At 42.7% G+C, this 22390-nt stretch overlaps 2 protein-coding genes across 2 annotated transcripts; both read right to left on the bottom strand.

Moving 5' to 3' along the window:
- Window positions 1-594: 594 nt before the first annotated feature.
- Window positions 595-3677, bottom strand: TEX43 (testis expressed 43). Its single transcript, XM_039236707.1, has 3 exons — window positions 3565-3677; window positions 2909-3017; window positions 595-832 (listed from the first exon to the last, which is right to left on the bottom strand). The coding sequence occupies exons 1-3, from the start codon at window positions 3675-3677 to the stop codon at window positions 623-625; spliced, it is 432 nt and encodes a 143-aa protein (XP_039092638.1). The 3' UTR covers window positions 595-622.
- Window positions 3678-7013: 3336 nt separating this feature from the next.
- PHAX (phosphorylated adaptor for RNA export) lies at window positions 7014-22100 on the bottom strand. The gene is made up of 5 exons (XM_039236706.1): window positions 21971-22100; window positions 18631-19244; window positions 16410-16530; window positions 13835-13918; window positions 7014-8279 (listed from the first exon to the last, which is right to left on the bottom strand). Exons 1-5 carry the CDS (start codon window positions 22064-22066, stop codon window positions 8010-8012), a joined length of 1185 nt encoding a protein of 394 aa, XP_039092637.1. The 5' UTR covers window positions 22067-22100; the 3' UTR covers window positions 7014-8009.
- Between the last annotated feature and the right edge of the window lie 290 nt (window positions 22101-22390).

Genomic DNA, 22390 nt, shown 5'->3' with positions numbered 1-22390 from the left:
GGTGCAGTCAGAAAAGTAGCAGAAACAACCCCACATCCTGCTACTCTGTTTCAGTTTGGCTCATCTGAGGCTGGGCTTTGGAGGGGATGAACAGCTAACGGGTGAGGGGAAGACAAAGAGGAGCATGGTGGGGATGGATGGCGGGGATGGATGGTTGGATTGGCTCCATCTGCCGATTCTTAACTATTTGGGGAGAAATCAATTTCACTGAGAGTTTGCCTTGCTTTCCTGCTTTATCTTAGATCTCAGAGCCTACCTCCTTTCAAAGATTTTTATAATGTAGAGAGGTGCCTGGGTGGGTCAGAAGGTCCGACTTCAGCTCAGGTCATGATCTCACGCTTTGTGAGTTCAAGCCCCTCATTGGGCCCTGCTCTCAGCACAGGGCCCGCTTGGGATCCTCTGTCTCCCTCTCTCTCTGCCCCTCCCCCATTCACATGCTCTCTTTCTCAAAGATAAACAAACATTTAAAAAAGGCTTTTAGAGTGTATAAAGGGTACAATTGACCTATAGCCTTTAAACAAATGGAACCTGTAGATGAAATACAATTGTACAATGGCCTTCAACATTCATGGGGAGAGAAAGAGACTGAGACGAGACCCCTCAGCACTTTATTCTTCTTTCATCAGACCAGGCGCCTCCTGAAGCCGTGGGAAATCACAGTGCTTTGGTATTTGGAGAGCGGTGAATGTAGAGGCATATCTGCAATTTTTATTTCTGGTGGGCCTTTCTTCAAGACAACTTTACGATCTTCCCCATGACAAAGCCTTTCGCTGTGATTCAAAAACAAAGAGTCTTCTAAAGGGCCAGCATGGATCCCACACGCTTCTGCATGCTAAGGGGGGAAAAATCCGCTATAATTCACACCAAACAGAACTTTATTAGATGAAGATAGAGATTCCCCCAATAGTTTTTCTAACTAACCCTGCTAAGGAAGAAAGTCTAATGGACAAAGCAATAGAACATCCCTTTTTTTTTTTTTTAAAGCAGTGCTCGCTGGCTGGTGTCTGGACCACCAGGAAAAGCAGTGTAGACTGCTATTTAGTAACTTACTTATTCACTGCTTTTGTGACCATGTACAAGTCATTTGCCCTGTTGTGAGATTCAGTTTTCTCAAATATAAAATGGGCATTTTTTTTTAATGCTTCTTTATTTTGAGAGAGAGAATGAGTGTGGGGAGAGGCAGAGAGAGGGAGACTCAGAATCAGAAGCGGGTTCCAGGCTCTGAGCTGTCAGCACAGAGCTCAGTGTGGGGCTCCAATTCACCAACCGCAAGATCACAACCTGACCTGCAGTCGGACGCTTAACCCACTGAGCCACCCAGGCACTCCTAGGAATCCTAATTGGAAATCTGTTACAGTCTGATTATTACAAAAGATTCTATTCCCCTTCAAAGAAACAACTTATGTTTTCATAAGTGATCAGCTGATCTCAATCTGGAAAATACTTTGAAGATACTGAAGAGCAGCACTGAATGGGCAGTGAGTGCTATCTGTAAATCTAGCCTAACTGTTCCTGTAAGCTCTCAACCCACATATGCAGGACAGCTTTAAAAATGCATGCTCTGTACCACAGCTTTAATATTAATGACATACTTCATTAATATTAATTAAGTCTGTTCTTAACGGTGAGTTGGCATTATGTGGAGAGAAAGGTAGAGAGAGTTCTGAAATCTTCTGGTATATCTATTTTAAGTTCATCTTTGGGTTATTTGAATAGATAATACTATTTAATTCTCCCTTGCAAGTTCATGTGAAAGTACATCAAATAGTTAAGTTTTTGTCAGACAGTAGAATGGTGGTTTCCAGGAGGGACTGGGAAATGGGGACACACAGGTCAAGAGGCACAAACCTTCAGTTATAAGAACAACAAGGTGTGAAGATCCAATGTTCAGCATGGTAATTATAGTTAATAATACAGTATTGCACACTTTTTTTTATGTTTTATTTATTTCTGAGAGAGAGAGAGACAGCATGAGCAGGGGAGGGTCAGAGAGAGAGGGAGACACAGAATCTGAAACAGGCTCCAGGCTCCGAGCTGGCTGTCAGCACAGAGCCCGATGCGGGGCTCGAACCCACGAACGGTGAGACCATGACCTGAGCCGAAGTTGGACGGTTAACCGACTGAGCCACCCAGGCGCCCCCACTATGGCATACTTGAAAGTGGCAGAGAGTGGATCGTACGCTCACCAGAAGAAAAAAAAGAGTTAACTATGTGAGGTGATGCATGTGTTAATGATCTTGATCCTGGTAATTATTCTATAATGTGTATGTTTATTAAGTCATCACACTGTTCATTTAAAAAATACGTATTTCTGGGGCGCCTGAGTGGCTTAGTCGGTTAAGCGTCCGACTTTCCGACTTTCGCTTAGGTCATGATCTCGCAGTTCATGGGTTCGAGCCCCGCGTCGGGCTCTGTGCTGACTGCCAGCTCAGAGCCTGGAGCCTGTTTCAGTCTGTGACTCCCTCTCTCTCTGACCCTCCCCTGCTCACGCTGTCTCTCTCTCCTAGAAATAATAAAAACATTAAAAAAATAATAAAAAAATAAAAAATACGTATTTCTTTATTCTTCTCAATAAATCTGGAAACTATAAATGTAAATTTAAAAATAGCTTTTGTAGGGGCGCCCAGGTGGCTCTGTTGGTTAAGCATCTGACTCCTGATTTTGGCTCAGGTCATGATCTCAGAGTTTGTGAGTTCGAGTCCCTTGTTGGGCTCTGTACTGACAGTGTAGAGCCTGCTTGGGATTCTCTCTCTCTCCCTCCGTCTCTGCCCCTCTCCTGTGCTCGCTCTCTCAAAATAAATACATAAACCTAAAAAAGAGCTTTTATATAGTTATACATATACGTATATTCATAGATAAATTATACTATAACTATGAATTTTTATTATGAACATTTATAGGAAAATACCTTCAGATTCACATTCCTGAATTTCATATTTTCTTTCCAAGGCATAACATAACGTCTGGGGATCATCCCTTGCTTTAACGAAAATCGTGGCAAATGAATCTCAATACACCTGGAGATTGGGAAAGCGGGAAGGAAGGATATCTTGTGTTAAATATAATTGTCTTAGCATGATTGCTGTGTCCATGGGGTCTGGATCTCCACAGCTTCAGGACAGAGAGCTATAGCACCATCTGAGGCTCATCTAATAATGAACCCATTAACTCTCCAAGTATCACCAAAAGCCAGAGTCCGGGCTGGATACCTGTACGTCCAGCTGCATGCTGCCCTTTACAATTTGCTCTCAATTTTCATAAAACCTGAGAGTAAGGGAGAAGGCAGCACACTCCATGATGTGCCCCCAGGCCTTCCGTAGCCTAAAGAAGTCTCTGACCAGCCGCAAAAAGCACCTTCTGGATTTAGTACCTGATTTACACGCAGGTCAGACTTGCTTTCCCTGCACAAACATTGTTTCCCTCTGGAACGTAAAGCTTTCTATACAGATGCCAAAGGAAGCACAAAAGGTTTGTCTTTCTCTGTGTAGCTCTCGGATTGCAACCAAACCAAAACAAAACAAGAAATAAACGCCTCCCTCAAACCCAGAACCCTCAGGTCCTCACTTATTAGAAGGCTTATGTGAACTCTCATCAGTATAGGTGTTGTCAAGCTTAGGTAAGATAGGACACGTGTCTTTCCCTGAAGCCATTGCTGCCAGTAGGGACAGAATTCTCATCTAGACCCTCACTAACTCACTCATGCCATTATGATGACATTGTTCACTCCATAGCAACCCACAGCAGGTACATCAGCAGTTGATTAAGAATGTGGGGCGTAGAGCCGTTTTTAGCGGTGTTATACCCATGTGACTGAAACATTCTCATCATGAACAATTTTTTAAAAATGAGGATGCTTCCAGACATAGTACACATTTGACACAAGCATACAAGATGACATTTTGGACTATCCCATTATGATTCACAGAGAAGCCCTTCATATTCACCTTCTTTATTTGCCCTTAGCTTATTTTCCTATTTCTGTGATGCACATGGTGATTGTGTCTCATGTAGGTGTTACCACCTACTGCTGAGACACACACTTTATGAGTGGGGATCAAATATGTTTAAATCCAAGCCAATCTAAGCCATTTTGTCCCTTAAGATTTGAGATATATTGCAAAATATTTGAGATGATAAAAACTCATTTTAAAACAGCGACTCTGGCTTATAGGAATGATCCTTAAATCACCATGAGAGGTGGAGGGTTATTGGTAGGTGGAGGGTTATTAGTATCAATCCCATCGCCAGTAAGTAAGAAGTTAGGCTGAGCAGGAAGAATTACTGCCAGACAGGTTGGTGAAAGTATTAAGTGAATTTACACCTGGCAATAGTTTGGATAGACATTTCTTTCTTTTTTATTTTGAGAGGGGGTGGGTGGAGGGGCAGAGAGAATCCCAAGCAGGCTCCACACTATCAGAGCAGAACTGGACCTGGGGCTCGAACTCACAAACCGTGAGATGACGACCTGAGCTGAAATGAAGAGTTGGACTTTTAACCGAATGAGGCACCTAGGTGCCCACACTCCCCCCCCTTTTTAAAGTAATCTCCTCACCAAACACGGGGCTCAAACTCACAACGTAGGAACACATGTTGCATTCTCTACCAACTGAGCCGGCCAGGAGCTTCTGGATGGATAGACATTCCTAGATTTGAATGGTACAAAGGTTTAGGGAAGAGTAATTTTAATAGATAAAAATAAAAAGAACCTGAAACATTGAAGCATTGGAGAGGACTCTAAACTCTGGCTCGTGCCCCAGTGAGACCCTTACTCCATTCGGACTAGGTTATCTTGCTTCTGAGCAGGTCTTTGAGCTGAAGACCATGAACCTCCAAACACTGCAGTGTCGAGAGAGCATACCACCTTTCCCAGGAGGATGCAGATGTTCATCATCTGGGTGTGAAACATTAAGCACAAATCAACAAAAGCATACAAAGCTGTGGAGAAATTCCTTTGGGAGAATCTGGCCCTGGAAGGATACCTCTATGGGGAGCTGATGGTGAGGAGTCCAGGCAGCAACAACAGGTGCTTTGAGCTGACCAAGGAGCAGATGGGTAGATCCTCAGCTGAGGTAGTAGCCGAGATGCTATTTTATTTATTTATTAAAAAAAAAAATGTTTAGAGAGTACATGAGCAGGGGAGGGGCAGAGAGCAGGAGAGACAGATTTGAAGCAGGCTCCGCGCTATGAGCGCAGAGCCCAATGTGGGGCTTGAACCTACAAACCGTGAGATCACGACCTGAGCTTAAGACGCTTAACCAACTGAGCCACTCAGGACCCAAGATGCTTTTTTAAAAAATTTTTTAATGTTTTATTTATTTCTGAGAGAGAGCGAGCGTGAGCAGGGGAGGGTCAGAGAGAGAGGGAGACACAGAATCTGAAAACAGGCTCCAGGCTCTGAGCTAGCTGTCAGCACAGAGCCCAATGTGGGGCTTGAACCCACGAACCATGAGATCATGACCTGAGCCGAAGTTGGACGATTAACTGACTGAGCCACCCAGGCGCCCCCACGATGCTATTTTAAAGAGGAAAGATCACAGTAAGATTCTTTTTTAAACATCTACTTAGTCCTGGTGTGACCTGGATATCAAAAGAAGGCTTGGGGGTGGGGTGGGGGGGAGGCGGCTGTTAGAGCCATTAGTCAACAGCAGTATCCACATCTTGGGTCCTCTTTTGCCAGAGGCTGCTTTCAGTGGAACTCACGGGGCTCCATGTGGTACCTTTGTTCCCTAACTTGAACTTGCCACCCACGATAATGAACCTGAATTGGATCTCTTCTGTGAGGTGAAGGCAGTTCTTTCATACTGATGAGTAAACCTATCTGGACACATCAAACATCCTGCTGAACATTTTGCATCACTTCCCTCTGCGTATGGCTGCAATGGGTATTTGAAGAATTCCAGTAAGTCATACTTTTTCTACACTGGTACCAGTGGTCATCAATTGATATTCTTCTCTAAGTCATTTCGGAAAGATTTTGTAGTGGGGCACCTGAGTGGCTCAGTCAGTTGAGTGTCCGACTTCAACTCGGGTCACGATCTCACTGTTTATGAGTTTGAGCCCCGCATCAGGCTTACTGCTGTCAGGCTGTCAGCACAGAGCCTGCTTCCAAACCCCTGTCCCCCTCTCTCTGTCCCTCACCACTTGCAATCTCCCAAAAATAAGTATTTAAAAAAAAAAGAGATTTTGTATAATTATTTTCATTGATATGTTATTTTCAAAACTTCAGTACCTTTTGGTCTAAATACAGGATAAGAAGCTAAGATGTATTAATAATATGGAATGGATTACTAAAATACAAATACCTGAAGCGTTCGTTTCCATTTAACGTTAGGGTATAATACATACCAGAAATCTATGCAGTTTCCAAACAGAAAGGCAACAACTATTGGTGAAAATGAACCAGGATGGTCTATTTAGTGAAGATGAAGCAGCCTCTGATGTTAATGGTATATGTCAGGTTCAACAACTGTAACTTTCACTAGAAAAATTAGCAGTATTTACAGGAATGTGTGGCACGCAAAGTAGCACTTAACTGGTATTTTACTCAGAATATTACTTATTATTTTTTTAAAATGTTTATTTACTTTTGAGGCAGGGGTGGAGGGACAGAGAGGGAGACAGGGAACCCCAAGCAGGTTCCGCGCTGTCAGCACAGAGCCCGATGCAGGGCTTGAACTCTTGAAACAGGAGATCATGCCCTGAGCCGAAATCGAGTCAGATGCTCAACTGCCTGAGCCACTCAGGTACCCCATCCTGACATATACCTTTAGAATCACCTCTCATAAATAATCTCAGGACAATATTTTGTTACCTATTTAAAATACTTTTCTTCCCTTGGTTATAGCAATTTTATGAAAGAATGAGATTTAAGAGTCACTTGAGGGGCGTCTGGCTGAGAGGAGCTTGAGTGTCCTGAACTCACCACCTGGAGTTCGAGTCCCAGGCTGGGTATAGAGACTACATAAATAAATCTTAAAAAAAAAAAAAAAAAAAATCACTTGAAGCTCAGTAAGGACTGCCCAAGATCTAACTATTTTTGTGTTCTTTGCGAATAAAAACCAAAGCAACCAATAAGTATTTTCTTCTTTTCCTACTTGTCTCCTTAGAGCCAACTTCAATGACTATGTATGTACTCCAGGAACTACAGACCAACTTCAAGTACTGTCTGTAAAGAATAGTTTAGAATTGCTTCTTACATGTTTTTGCTTAACCTATTTTGTAAACTGAAGTCAACCCTTGGAACACCTTCACTACCTTTATTTCCTTCAATAAAAATGAGTAATTTGACACTTCAGGTAGACTTAACATTTTTAATACCCAACTTCCTTAACATAAGGTAAAGCAGTCTCAGGCAGGCAACCACTGCGAGTTTTTTCAATGTACACGGTATTACATGGTAGGATCACGTTCAGTGTTCAGTGTCAGATGGCGTTAATTTAAAAGAGGCCAAAAACAAAGTTAAGAATGAATTCTTTTTTGAAAAGCTTCTAATGTTAATTCACTTCCTGACAAATAAGTTTATACTGATGAGTAGAAACCTATTTTCAGTCTCTGTCCTTAAAACTGCTTACAAATTCTCAGAACACAGAAAAACTAAGTTTGAACGCATTTCTAACAGTTTAACAATTTATGTGCCTTATTAGGATCTTTTTATGGAATGTTTTGAAACCAATCGTTATTTCGCTGCAAAGTCAGAAAAAGAAAACAGCTTTTTGAACAGCATGTTACAATGACCCGGACAAAAGGAATTATCAACTAGTAATAACTAACACATGCAACAGACTGAGAAATTAAATCCTCTGCTATATACTTTTAAATATTTTGTCCGACATGAGAAATGTTTCTATCAATGACATTCATCTTCCCACAAATTCAACTTTATTTCCAACAAGAAAACGGTTCTTTCTGTCCAGATGTTTAGGTTTATCAGTGCAAAGTAAAACGAAGCAATCTCAGTAGAAATGGCTTATTACAAGGTTATTCTAGAAAGGCTTAATCCTCAAAATGTACTAAAAGATGTCCAAATCGTGAGAATGATCAACCTCGATGGCTTCCTCTGCATCCAACTTGGTCTCTCCGTGGCTTTCCTGCGGCTCGTCAAGAGAGGCCAGCGCCTCATTTGTGTCACTTGCGAAAGTTTCTCGCGATGTATCATCATCTTCTTGAAAATTTAGATTTTTAATAGCTTGTTTCATCTTTTTTCCCAACACTTGGGTTCTCCTCTTCCTAGCAGCCTTTTTATTTTCATACTCCTTTTGATTTTCAATGTAGAAAATGTCCTACAATAAAGGAACAACTTTAAGCAAGAATTATCATGTATTAAACGTTTGCTACAAGGCGGATCCTTGGTGATCTCCGTTTCTCACAAAAAACGTGGGACATTTTCCAGGACGCTACAGAAAAGGGATTTCGTAACACAAAAGGTAGAGGGTCTCTCCACCTTGGCCATCTGAAATCTCAAGTGAGGCGATCTCCGTGGTGGTCTGCTGTGTGCACCGCGGGGTGTTGAGCAGCACGCCCGGCCTCTACCACCCGCACACCCCCACCCACACCCTCACTGTGAGCACCAAACATTCCTCCAGGCACCGCCAAACGTCCTCACATCCTCCATGAGGCAAAACTGCTGGCAGGTAAGAGCTCAAGTAGAAAATGCATTTTATTAAACTATTACATGGAAAAACGTTAAAATCCCATCTGGGAACCTTGATATGGATGGAGAAGTGTAGTTTCAGAGGGTACAAAAGAAAGTAGGTCAGGGATCTAAAGAGAAGGCCCAAAATGACTTCGCTAAGACAGAGCAGGTTCAGAGGATGAAAACAGAAGCTAGGAGGGGCCGGACATACTTGTGACAGACTTCCCTTATCTTCCGGGAAGGGACTATTAAAAGCTGCAACCTGGGGCACCTGGGTGGCTCAGTTGGTTAAGCTTCAGACTTTGGCTCAGGTCATGATCTCACGGTTCGTGGGTTCAAGCCCCGCATCGGGCTCTGTGCTGACAGCTCAGAGCCTGGAGCCTGTTTCAGATTCTGTGTCTCCCTCTCTCTCTGACCCTCCCCTGCTCATGCTGTTTCTATCTCTTTCTCTCAAAAATAAATAAAACATTTAAAAAATTTTTTCTTTAATAAATAAAAGCTGCAACCATGTCAGTCTCTATTTTATTCTTAAAGTGTACAGATCACAAATCCTTCCTTGTTTATAAAAAGCACTGTGGAAGATGGTGAAATAAAGGGGGTCTTCTCTGAAAATTTATGCTGAATAGTTATAAGCAGCACACAGAATTAGGAGAGGAAGGAGTAAGGAACCCGGAAATGAAGGAGACAAGGGCAAGCTTCAGAAGATGAATGCTTTGATGGAGAAAAGGAAGGAAAGTATTTGCTGGCGAAAGGACACGAGATTGGAGGTAGAGAAGGAGGGTACACGTGGAGGAAGGACACAAGAAAGTGACCTTAGAGGAAAAGGAGGCAGGCAAGCCACTGACCCAACGGGCACATTTACACGCCAGGCTTTGTGCGAAGAACTCTTCATTCTCACCAGAAGCTCCTTCTGGTGGGTATCAGCCTTTCCTGACGAGGAAAGGGACAGCACCTGCATCGGCAGCACATATGTGAAAATCGGAGGAGGAAAGGGAGGCAGGAGACTGCAGAGCCTATATGTGGAGGTATCAAAAGTTAGCTCTTCTAGTACTTCTCCTAATTCACATCTTAAGACCAATTGTGTTGCCGTTACAGAAGAGCGACAATTCGCAATTTTTTCAAGAGTCTCCTTAACCTTCAAGTGGAAAGAGAAAAGAAGCTGCAGGGAGAAGTATTTCCATTTCACAGGAAAGCATGTCCGAACACCTCGATAAAAACAATTCTCAGTAGTACAAGGCTTGGCAACACTCAGTAAAATTATAACGTTCCCCTTTTCCCCCCAAATACATCAAGACTTTTTAAAAAGGAACTGCATTCCACGGCTTATGAATGTGACAGAACTGGGAAACGGCCCAAAGACGTGTTGTAACTCGTTGTTAATGTGTTCTGACAAATGCCGACAAGAGATAATCTGAAGGCAGTTTTTTTTCTCCCATCCATATCTACCTACATGAAATTAATTTTACAACTTGAGAACCTCAACTGTATACTATTTGCAGAGGGAGACCATTACAGCTGAACTTTTTAAAATATAGCAACTTAAGGGCACCTGGGTGGCTCAGTTAAGTGTGTCTGACTCTTGGTTTTGGCTCAGGTCTGGGTCTCACGGTTTGTGGGCTTGAGCCCCACGCTGGGCTCTGTGCTTGAGATTCTCTCTCTCCCTGTCTCTGTCCCTCCCCTGCGTGCTTATGTGCACGTGCCGTCTCTTTCAAAATAGACATTATAGCAAATTAAATTTTAACTACTCTTATTCTTTTCTTTCACAAACTATGTATTTTCTAAAACAAAACTTCAAATAATTACAGACCAAAACAAAATGGTATGTCACAAAGCAAAACAAAATCAAATTTAAAAAAAAGGCAAAAAGACTCACTCAATTCAGTTCCGGCTTCCAAGCTCTACAGATTGGTTGATAGCATTATAGGGATCAAAGAACACTTATAACGTTATCATTTGGAATGCAATTAAAATGATCTATGATGAAATTCCATTTGCTTTAGGTTTTTTTCTCTAATAACAAAACTACTCCATGAACCATGCATAAAATTTGGAGAAACAAAGGAAAATCTTAAAAGCCAAAACATTTAAACCCCCCTAGAACAGACCAAATCATTGGTAACTTTTTGCTGTTTTATATACCAACTTATTGTCACATGCCTCTTTTTCATCATAAATTTGTATTTTGCCTTTTAAAAAAACTTCAGTTAATACTGTATTTTTCCCCTTTTCTTAATAATGCTGTGAAAAGGGGCGCTTGGGTGGCTCAGCTGGTTGGGCTTAGGTCTTTGATCTTGCCATTCGTGGTTTTGAGCCCTGTGTTGGGCTCTGTGATGACAGCTCAGAGTCTGGAGCCTGCTTCAGATTCTGTGTCTCCCCCTCTCTCTGCCCCTCCCTGATTCATGCTCTGTCTTTTCTCTTTCTCTCAAAAAATAAATAAATGTTGAAAACAATGTGTTAATGCTTCACAGAAATAGAGGCTAAAGGGCAGTCCTTTAAAAAAATCCCCTTTTGGGGTATGCCTGGCTGGCTCGGTCAAAAGAGCATACAACTCTTGATCTTAGGGTCTAGAGTTCGAGCCCCATATTGAGTGTGGAGATTACTTAAAATAAATAAACTTTAAAAAATGTAGCTCTTGGTCAACATTCTTTAGTTATTAGGTATTCCAAATGTTTCCACTGTTTGTTGTTACAATGCAATGTTCCTGGCAGTTTAACATAACCTACTAACATTAAAATCTCTTTCTCCACCATGAGTTAGAACTGAATTTCAAAGACGTGTGACTCAGTGACAACAACCTGTTTCAAGTCAGTTTTCTGTGCAATCCCAGGCTGATCATTTTTATTACTCGTCCTGTGCAGAACACTGAAACATCCACTTTGACAGGATGGGGTGCAGATTAAGTCCTTTGAGTAAGTGGTCCAGTGCTGCGGACATGATGAATAAATGTTATTTTCTTTTCTTCCACTTGTGGAAATTGTCCAACGTTTGGTTACCTACAAGAATCTTCTCCAGATACCATTTTATTTAATCTGATTAGAGCTCTATTCAACAGGCAGGCCACTTAATAAAGTCCCCCCTTTATACATGACAAAATTAAGGGTGAGTGAAAGTAAGTGATCTGTTTGTAGTCATATAATCACTAAATGGCAAAATTAAGACTAAAACCCAAATTTTGAATGTTAGAGAATTCTTTTTATTTCATCATGCGATTTCTCTGCAAACAGGAACATTTTGCCATGAAACTGTGTAATGTTCCTTAGAAGAATGTGCACACTTTTTTTTTAAATTTTTTTTAACGTTTTATTTTATTTCTAGGAGAGAGAGAGAGAGAGAGACAGCATGAGCAGGGGAGGGTCAGAGAGGGAGGGAGTGAAAGACTCTGAAACAGGCTCCAGGCTCTGAGCTGGCAGTCAGCACAGAGCCCGATGCGGGGCTCGAACCCATGAACTGCGAGATCATGACCTAACCAAAAGTCGGACGCTTAACCGACTAAGCCACCTAGGCGCCCCTGAATGTGCACACGTTTTGTCAGGGATGACAGTGTGGGAGGCGGAGAACATAAGCAGGAAACCCTGTCCTACTCCTCAGCAGGTGTGTTCCTCAGGAAAATTACATTGTTACAAAGGTACCAAAGTCATTGTTCCAGGAGGAAAAAAAGGCAGATATGGACAAGAGATTTCAAATATGCAGTAACAGTAACATTTCCTGTAGGAATTTCAAAAGCAGATTTTTGAAGAATGACTGAAGTCGACAGCCAGAAAATTTGAGGGGAAAAAAAGCTAACACTGAGGGACGCCTGGGTGACTCAGTTGGTTAGATTTGACAAGATCTTGACTTTGAATGAGGACATGATCTCAGGGTTCTGGGGGACTGGGTCATGAGTTGGGCTCTGTGCTGACAGCGCCTTAGCTCAAGAGAAGCGGCTTTTATTTATCTGTCATCATGAGTATTATAAACGGCTAATCCACATTCCTATGGCCTGTACTACCCACTGTTACAATACAGAGAATACAAAGCTGATCAAATACACTATCTGTGGCGCATGTGTATCACCTCTTCCCCATGCAAGTAGCAACTTCTCAATCGTGATTGTACCTGCTAAATGTAATCATGTTACTTAATTAGTAAATTAAAGGATAAATGCTGAACTGTGAAAAATTCACACTGTAGAAGAATTCCCACAGAGGGCATTCTAGTAATGCAAAAATGATTAATATAGAAGCCTAGATTTAGTTCATAAGAACTACTGGAGACAGAGGAACGAAATGAAACAAATCCACATAGAGATAATGACCACGATGTGGTACACTCTATTAGATAACCATCTCAGACTCTTCAAAATGTCTAGGAGCGCCCGGGTGGCTCAGTCGGTCAAATGTTACCTTCTGCTCAGGTCATGATCTCACGGTTCATGGGTTCGAGCCCTGCGTGGGGCTCTGTGCTGACAGCTCAGAGCCTGGAGCCTGCTTCAGGTTCCGTGTCTCTCCCTCTCTCTACCCTCCCCCACTCACACTCTGTTTCTCAACAACAAATGTTTAAAAAAAAGTCTAAATCATGAAAGAAACTGCGGAGTTAAAAAGAGCAAAAGAGATACAACAAATGAAATGTGAAAATCTAGATGGGATCCTGGTTTGAGGGAGGAAAAAAAGGTAGAAAATACATTCTGGGAACAATTCAGGAAATTGGAATTAGGTCAATGCTTGATAGGATGAAACTGGTTTTCTTTCTCTTAGGCAATACACTGTAGGATAGTGTCATTATTAACAGTTGCTTCCTGCCATGCTTAGGCCTGAGTGTCATGATGTTTATTACTTATTTCCAAATGGTACAAAAAAAAACAACTGTAAAGTAAGAATCTCAAAATATTAACAACCCCAAATCTAAGTGCAGGAAATTCATCCCATTATTCTTTCATCCATTCTCCGTGTTTGAAATCTTTAATTAATAAAAAGTTGTGGGAGGCTAGAAAAAATAATCACATGCTAAATGACCAGGAAAACAGCCCATATAGGAAACTGTGACACTGGCTCACAAAGTGAAGAAAAAGAAGAGGCAGAGTTTTTAAAGGGACACGTTTTACTTGATATGAGACAATGACAAAACTGGTCAATTTAAGGCAGACTAGGTGATTGGAATTAACAGAAGCAGAGTAAAAGTCAAATTATGATCGACCTTAAAAGTGAAGGGCACTATACTTTTTACCTTAATTTGCTCCTCACTGATGCTGGGAGTATTTTTCAGGAGATTCAGGAAGACTCCACCTGGTGTTCTTCTTCGACTACCATTCTACAAAAAAAAGCACAAGTATGATACTGTAGAGGCTCTTTCCGTGAATGACCAAAGCATCTCTTAAATAGAGAGATACCAGGGCGCCTGGTAGCTAGTCAGTTAAGGGTCCAAATCTTTTTTCAAAATCTTTTCATGTTTATCCATTTTTTTTTTTAGAGAGAGAGACAGAACATGAGTGGAGGAGGAAAGAGGGGGAGACACAGAATCTGAAGCAGGTTCCAGGCTCGGAGCTGTCAGCACAAAGCCTGACGTGGGGCTTAAACTCCTTAACCATGAGATCATGACTTGGCTGAAGTTGGACGCTTAATCAACTGAGTGACCCAAGGATCCGACTCTTGATTCCACTCCAGTCAAAATTTCATGGTTCATGAGATCAAGGCCCCGCGTCTTGGGGCTCTGAGCTTACAGCACGGAGCCTGCTTGGGATTTTCTCTCTTTTTCTCTCTCCCCCCAGCCCTTGCCCCACTCATGCTCCCTCTCAAAATAAATAAACTTTAAAGATTTTTTAAAATGTTTATTTATTTTTCAGAAAGGGGGAGGGGCAGTAGAGAGAGAGGGAGACACAGAATTCAAAGCAGGCTCCAGGCTCTGACCTGTCAGCAAAGAGCCTGATGCAGGGCTCCAACTCACAAACTGTGAGATCATGACCTGAGCCGAAGTCCAATGATTAATCTACAGTTACCCAGGCACCTCTAAATAAACTTCAAAAAAAAATTTTTTTTAATAAAAAGAGGTACTTAAAAAAAATAGTAAGACTGCAGTGTCTGTCCTCCTCCCTTCTCCATACCTCCATGTGATCTCTTTCTTTTACCATAGCATTCATCACATTCTAACATTCCCGAAGACATTATATTTACTCTTATACAGTGTCCTTCACACCTCCTGTGTCTAGAACAGTGCAGAGCACACATCAGTAAGTAATTGTATAAGGAAAAAGTCCATCAAAAGAGAGTCTGGACTTGCATCTTTCCAACATGCATAGATTTTCATTAGGTCACTATGATATAAAGTTCTATTACTACAGTCTTAAAATATTAATGAATCTATAACTTTGTGTTCAACTGTTATCAGTGACACAAAAAAGGGTGCCAATACATTCATGAGTATTTTTTTTTTTTTAGATTATTTCTCCATTTTGAGAGAGAGTGAGAGAGAGCGAGAGAGAGCGAGCGAGCAAGCACAAGCAGGGGAGGGGCAGAGAGAGGATCCCAAACAGGCTCTATGCTGCGAGCGCAGAGCCCAATGCAGGGCTAGAACTCACCAACCTCAAAATCATGACAAGCCAAACCCAAGAGTGAGACGCTTACTGACTGAACCACTCAGGTACCCTCATGACTTATTATAACTTGTTTTGTGGTTAACTTCTGTAATCCATGGTCATAGGCTATTTCCTTAGCCACTGCTATCTATTCTAACTGGTTTCTTTTCTATTTCCAAAGGATAATATTGATTCACTCTCATCTGATGTTACTATTCAGATTCGTGAGGAGCAAGTAAGAAGGAAGCCATTCAAACTTCATCCTCTCCCGGTGTGAAAGCTGAATTAATGAGATCTCCAAGACCATTACCTGGGACAAACTGCCTGGGCCTGTGGCCTAAGGAGAATAGTGGTCTTTCTGCCATTCTCAAACGGTAGTGTTTGTCACCTCACACCTGTCAGACGGCTAATATCAAAAAAGACAAAAAATAACAACTGTTGGTGACAATGTGGGGAAAGCAGAATTTTTGTACACTGTTGCTGGGAACGTAAACTGGTGTGGCCACTATGAAAACCAGCATGGAGGTCCCTCAAAAAATTGAAAATAGGAATACCATATGAGAGGCACCTGGGTGGCTCAGTTGGTTATGCGTCAGATTTGGCTCAGGTCACGGTCTCACCGTTCGTGGGTATGGGCCCCTGTACTGATGGCTCAGGGCTCGGAGCCTGCTTCAGATTCTGTGTCTCCCTTTCTCTGTGCCTCTCCCATGCTCTCGCACTGTCTCTCTCAGTCTCTCAAAAATGAATAAACATTATAGGGACGTCTGGGTGGCTTAGCTGGTTGAGTGTCCATTTTGGCTCAGGTCATGATCTCATGGTTCGTGGGTTCCGGCACTGTGTCTGATTCTGTGCTGAAAGTGTGGAGCCCGCTTGGGATTCTTTCTTTCTCTCTCTCTCTCTGTCTCTCTCTGTTCCTCCCCTACTTGTGCTCTCTCTCTCTCAAAATAAATAAACTTAAAAAAATAAATAAATAAAGGTTAGCCCCTTCTTTCAATAAATTCTGTAAGATGTACTGTTGACTGCACACTAACAGGATACAATTTATGTATGGTTTTTGTAAAATAATAAATGCAAAAACTAACCATATACAGAATTTTTAAATTGAGTTTTTAAAAATCTGAAACACACTGTAATAAATAGGTAAATAAGATATCCAACAAACAGAGTTCATTTTTTTAAAAAAATCACATGAAACACAATATAAAAAGGAAAACAACAAAACAGTCTTACCATTATAAAAAGGCCGCCATTTTGTTCAACTTCAGCTGTTTCCATCAGAAGTTCAATTGCCTTTTTGTTCCCAATTATCCTCACTACTCGTGCTATCAGATCTTTCTTTGGTTCCTGCAACCTGATAAGGAACAAATAGAGTAGTATTAACTTCTTTATTTGCTGTATAAAGTTGAAGACATCTATGTTAGCCTCCAGCTTAGTGCCCAAGTAGAATAAAAATCCTTTTCTGCTAACACCTGCATTTTGAAATCTCTAATATTTAACCTCAGAATCACTGATACGGAAACACCATCTTGGGTCAAAGAAGAAGACAGTAACTTCAAGGTTCCACCTCAAGTCTCCTAACTTGCATCTTCATTTTGCCTTAATGGATTATGGTAGCTTTCAAAATAAATATGTACATCCAGCAAAGGGAATGTAAGCTTAAAAGCAAAAGAAGGTTAAGTCCTTTCTTGTCAAAAGAAGTAAAAAACATACACTATGCTTTCAATTACTATGCCTAAAAGTTAGCTCTGCTAACTCCAAAGATGTCTGGGAGCTTAAAAATGGATAGGGCCTTTCTTTTAGTCCCTGCCTCAGAGCAAAGGCTGTGGCTAATATTTACTGACTTATTATGGGATGAGCACAATCCTAAAATGTATTATCTCAGTTAATTATCTCAACAACCTTATGAAACAGGTACTTATTTTCCTTCTACCACTGACAGGTAAAAAGATAGGAAGCTTAAGTAACATTTATAATGTGAGAGTCCACACTCCATAGAGATAAAGGAGTATATGGGAGTTTTACTAGTTCTCAAACTAGACCTGGCTTTCTGCTCCTTCTCAACAAGAGGTAGTGCCTTATTGAGGAAAGAGCACTCAACTAGGAAAAAAGGGACCAAGGTTTAGTTCCAACTCTGACACTTACAACTTTGACTTTGAGAAGCCGTATGACCTACTGGGTCTCAGTGTCCTTATCTGTTAAGTGAAGTCTTTGGCTTATAAAATCTAAATTCCTTTCCAACATGCAAATTCCAAACTCACTCTGTAGCTTAAAAAAATCTAGTACTAACATTGACAGGCTCGTCTGAAAAGTAAATACTTATTTCCCCTACCACCAGTATTACTCTTGAACCATATCTGTTTTCAAATGGTATTGTTCTGGGGCACCTGGGTGGCTCGGTTAAGCATCCGACTTCAGCTCAGGTCATGATCTCGCGGTTTGTGGGTTTGAGCCCCGCGTCAGGCTCTGTGCTGTCAGCAAGCTCAGAGCCTGGAGCCTGTTTTGGATTCTGTGTCTCCCTCTCTCTCTGACCTTCCCCTGCTCATGCTGTCTCTCTCTCAGAAATAAATAAATAAACATTAAAAATTAAAAAAAAAAAGAAGAAAAAAAAGAATTGGAACAGCAATTCAATATGGATATTTCTATATGTACATAAATTAAAAATCAACACCCAATATGGGTGAATTTTATCATGTGTACAATATGCCTCAATGAAGTTATAAAAGAAAGGTCATGAGTATTTGAAAACACTAAAGAACAGAGGCACCTGAGTGACTCAGTTGGTTAAGCAGCCCACTTCGGCTCAGGCCATAATCTCATGGTTTGTGAGTTTGAGCCCCATGTTGGGCTCTATGCTGACAGCTTGGAGTCTGGAGCCTGCTTCAAGTTCTGTGTGTCCCTCTCTGTCTCTCTCTCAAAACTGAATAAAAAAAAAATTAAAAATTAAAAAACCCACTAAGGAACAAAACAAAACCCCACAATTTAAAAAGATAAACACTAAATGGGAAGAGCTGCTAAAAGTTCATAAATGCTTGCCAAATTATTTTATCAGGCTAGTCCAAATTTAAGGAAACACAGATACATTCCTATGACCAAGTAAACCCAGAATCCATTACTCAAAAAAAAAAATCTCAAAAAGAAGGGTGCCTTGGTGGCTTGGTCAGTTAAGCGTCCAACTCCTGGTTTCAGCTCAGGTCATGATCTCACAGTTCGTGGGATCGAGCTGGCATGGGGCTCTGAGCTGATAGCACAGAGCCTGCTTGGAATCTACCCTCTCCCTCTCTCTGCCCCCTCCCCTGCTCACATGCACACCCTCTCAAAATAAACAAACTTAAAAAACAATTTATTTTTCATCTTAAAAAGAAGCATCATTCTTTATGTACTTGGGATCATTTCCAATAAATGAAAAATTGTGGGTCAAGTGCTCATTTGTAGGCGAAATTTTAATGCTCACCTGAAAGAAATTTCATCAGCCACTTTCTCTTGCGAATCTTCCTCTGTGATCTCATAGCGGCCTTTGTAGTTCATTTCTAGTCTGTCCCCTAGTCTGTCTTTGACAGGTCGTTTTCGTTTGAGATGACCTTGCCCGTTTTCCTCTTCCTTTGATTCCATTTTTTTCCCACCGTGCATATATTCATCTAGCTCTTTGTCTAATTCTTTCGTATGTTCTTGAGATTCCCTCTTAAGTTTCTTAGCAAGCAAATAATTGTAAGTCTCGGACTGTCTGCTTTTGTCTATAGTACCCTCCATTCCCAAGATACCAAGTTCAGTGGCCACGGCATCTTGATTCTGTTCTTGTAGCACAGCACCCCATATGTTGTTAACCTTCTTCCCTCCAGGAACAGGTGCTTTCTGGCTGCTCTGGCCAAACTGAAAAGGCTCTGGCTTGGGAGGAGGATTAAAACATTTCTGTCGCTTACGTTTCCAAAGGGAGCTGTCATCATCTGAATCAGAAAAACTCTCCTCACTGGAATCCACACTTTTAACAGTCCGATAATGTGATACCGGTGCACAAGGCGCTGCCGTACCCTGGAAGGGCCTCGCTATGCTGTCCGCACCTAGCGTTTTCTGCAAGCGAAAGGAAATGCAATCAATTTGCCGGAAACACATTAGCTCCACCCACCACGCGCTGTTTAAAAAAAAAAGTTATTTAGGGATTCAGCTGGACCACTGTGAAGCAGAACAATCCTCAGTGAATCTCTGAAACCAATCCAGTTGCTACTTTTCTAAAGTTCTACACGGCATTTTCCAACTTTAAAACCACAAACTCTTATTTCTAAAGCTGATACACCACTTAGTTCTAAGGCTACCTTCTAAAAACCTACCAGAGCTCTTAACTGCCACCTTAGAAGATTTTCAATATTTTCAATTACTGTCAGAATGTTTAAAAATGACATACGCCATTATTTTTAGTAGCAGTTGTGAAATAAAAGGAAACCTCACTAAACTCGGGGCAGCCGGTTAGAAGAGGGAGCTCTATCATCAGGAAAAGACCATAACTTGCACCTAACACAGAAAGAAGTCTCTACCTCACTAATCAAGCAAGAGAAAGCTTTTCTTGTAGCCTGGCAACAGCCCAGCCAATGAAAGACTGTCCCAACTCAGCCAATGAAAAGCCACTATACCTTAAAACTCCCAGCTTATTCCAAGGAACTTTTTTTTTACAGTTCCTCCCAACTCCTCCCCCTCTTCTCTTTATTTCCCACTTGCCCATGGTTTTGCCCTAGCAATGGTTGTTCAGAGTTGAGGTTTTCAGCTGTTTCAGAATAAACCCCGTTTTTCCTGATAAAATAATTGACAAGTTTTATTTAAAAGTTAACACAGTTGTGTTATGCCGAGCGAAATAAGTCAGGCAGAGAAGGACAAATATCATGTTTGTACATATAGCAGGATTAGGAGGAACTTAACTGAGGACCATGGGGGAGAAGAAGGGGGGAAATGGTGGGGGAAAGGGAGAGAGGCAAACCATGAGAGACTATCGAATGCTGAGAAACAAACTGAGGACTGATGGATGTGGGGGTAAGGGGGGAGATGGGCATGGAGGAGGGCACTTGTGGGGATGAGCACTGGGTGTTATATGGAAACCAATTTGACAATAAACTATTTAAAAAAAAGTTAACACAGTTGTAACAATTTTTCCTTGTTTCCAAACAAGACATTCTTCCATTTAAACAAATCAACTTCTTGGGGCCCCTGGGTGGCTCAGTCAGTTGAACATCGGACATCGACTCAGATCATGATTTCACAGTTCGTGGGTTTGAGCCCTGCGTAGGGCTCTGTGCTGACAGCTCAGAGCATGGAGCCTGCTTGGGATTCTGTGTTTCCCTCTCTCTGCCCTTCCCCCACTCATGCTGTGCTTCTCTCTGTCTCAATAATAAACATTAAAAAAATTTTTTTAAATAAAAAAACCAAACCAATTTCTTTTGTATGGTTTTGTGACCATACTCTTCTCGATATTAGATAGTAACCCCTGGCGCCTGGGTGGCTCAGTTGGTTAAGCGTTTGACTTCAGCTCAGCTCATGATCTCAAGGTTTGTGAGTCTGAGCCCCGCGTCAGGCAGCATCTGGCTCTGTGCTGACAGCTCAGAGTCTGGAGCCTGCTTGGGATTCCGTGTCTCCCTCTCTCTGCCTCTCCCCCACTCACGTTCTGTCTCTCAAAAATAAATATTAAAAAAAAATATTTTTAAAAGATAGTAAACTCCTACGCATAGGAAACCCCGACTACTTCTAAAACTGCACACAGTTCAAGGTACTAAGCTTACCAAGTCATGGGTCAATCTATATAAAACCTGGAAAAGATTGAAAACCAAAACTGAAACCTTCGTTATCAACTTCCAGAAACCTATATTCAAAAAATTCTACATTCAATCTATATTCTATATTCAAAAACAAATCTATATTCAAAAACAAAAAGGAACACCTTTGTGTTTTTATTAATCAAGTATGTGCTAGAAATGGCAGGCGGGAAGGGCAGCCAGTTCCCCCATCTTCAAATAACTAAGGCATCTAAGATCTGTTAGGCATTACTGTGCACCGTTATGACTCACTAAATCCTTAACATACTCTTCTCATTCCCATTATACAAATTGGGGCACTGGGCTAAACAACTTGGCCCTGGTCACACAGTGGAGGCGCCAGTTTTCGAATGCCAGCAGCCTAGCACAAAGCTCGCTCAAAGTGCTTGCTACTTAGCAGGCAATCAAAACACACTCCCCCTTAAAAAAAAAAACGGGGAGGTTAGTACAAAACCTGATCCACATTATTGCACCGCGAAGCTCGGTCGCTTGGGAATATGGAAAATCAGTCCCCTGTGCATATGATGCACTTCATTCCCGGTCCTCAGTCTCCTTATTTGCTCTGGGAGAAAAGGAGCGCCATAGGCGGTTTCTGGCCGCTGTCCCCAGCTTCTACATTTTCGGCCACATCTGCGGGGCCGAGGCAACCTAACCTCGGCGCAGCAGGAAAACTCCATAAATTTGGGAAACGCAGAGCAGCGCGGGGCAGGCGCAGAGACGGCTGCACGCCCGTCTCCAGGAGGCCGAAAGCCACGCGATCCCGCCCGGTAACCAGATGCCCGGCCAGGGTTCGGATGGCCCGCTGTCGCGTCTCCGCCCCGCGCCTCTGCCCGCCGCCGGGGCCTGCGCGCCCGGCCGGGGACGCCCGCGGGCCGCTCCGCCACCCCGCCGCGCGTCCCGCGTGTAGCCCGGGCTGCGCGCGCGCCCGCCCCTCACCCACCCCGCAGCGCGGGCTGCGCGCCCCCGGCTCCCAGTTACCCGCCCGCCCTTCACACTCACCGGCACCTGCAGCGGCCTGTCGCTGGGTGCGACCGTCATGTCGGAGTCCGAGTCGGAGAGCTGCCCATCTTCCATGTCGCCGGCGTCCTGCGCCATCTTCCCGCGGCGTGGTGCGGCGGGTCAGGAGAGCACTTCCGGCGGCGCAGGGCCGGCCGGCGGCGGCTGCTCGGGCGCCCCCGCGAGGGGCCCGCGCCGGCCCAGGCGGCGTGCGCCACCGTCTCTGGGTACCCGGGTCGGCGTAGACGGATACGCTCGGTCACCGCACGCTGTGCACCGCTGGCGCCGCTCCGGGAAGAAGGAACCTCCTGTTTCCCCAGCAGTCTGGCGCGGTTTCTCTCAAACTTTGTTCTCGTGCAAACGTTAGGTTGTGCACGGGTTTCCTCTCTTGGCCTCACGTCTCTCACCAGGATGCCCCGCGCA

Source organism: Hyaena hyaena, unplaced genomic scaffold (assembly GCF_003009895.1).
Source record: "Hyaena hyaena isolate Hyena2069 unplaced genomic scaffold, ASM300989v1 scaffold_115, whole genome shotgun sequence".
NCBI lineage: Eukaryota > Metazoa > Chordata > Mammalia > Carnivora > Hyaenidae > Hyaena > Hyaena hyaena.
Note: the sequence above shows the minus strand (reverse complement) of the source record. Positions and strands in the feature narration are given on the sequence as shown.

What these genes read in the sequence shown, in the direction of transcription:
- PHAX (XM_039236706.1), bottom strand. Translation starts at nt 22,066, where the DNA reads ATGGCGCAGGACGCCGGCGACATGGAAGATGGGCAGCTCTCCGACTCG. An exon ending in ACAGGCCGCTGCAGGTGCCG is followed by an intron (nt 19,245 to 21,970) that starts GTGAGTGTGAAG and finishes TTTCGCTTGCAG; the next exon opens with AAAACGCTAGGTGCGGACAG. An exon ending in GCTGATGAAATTTCTTTCAG is followed by an intron (nt 16,531 to 18,630) that starts GTGAGCATTAAA and finishes GTTCCTTATCAG; the next exon opens with GTTGCAGGAACCAAAGAAAG.
- TEX43 (XM_039236707.1), bottom strand. Translation starts at nt 3,677, where the DNA reads ATGAGAATTCTGTCCCTACTGGCAGCAATGGCTTCAGGGAAAGACACG. An exon ending in TCACATAAGCCTTCTAATAA is followed by an intron (nt 3,018 to 3,564) that starts GTGAGGACCTGA and finishes CCCAATCTCCAG; the next exon opens with GTGTATTGAGATTCATTTGC. An exon ending in TCAGGAATGTGAATCTGAAG is followed by an intron (nt 833 to 2,908) that starts GTATTTTCCTAT and finishes TTCCCCCCTTAG; the next exon opens with CATGCAGAAGCGTGTGGGAT.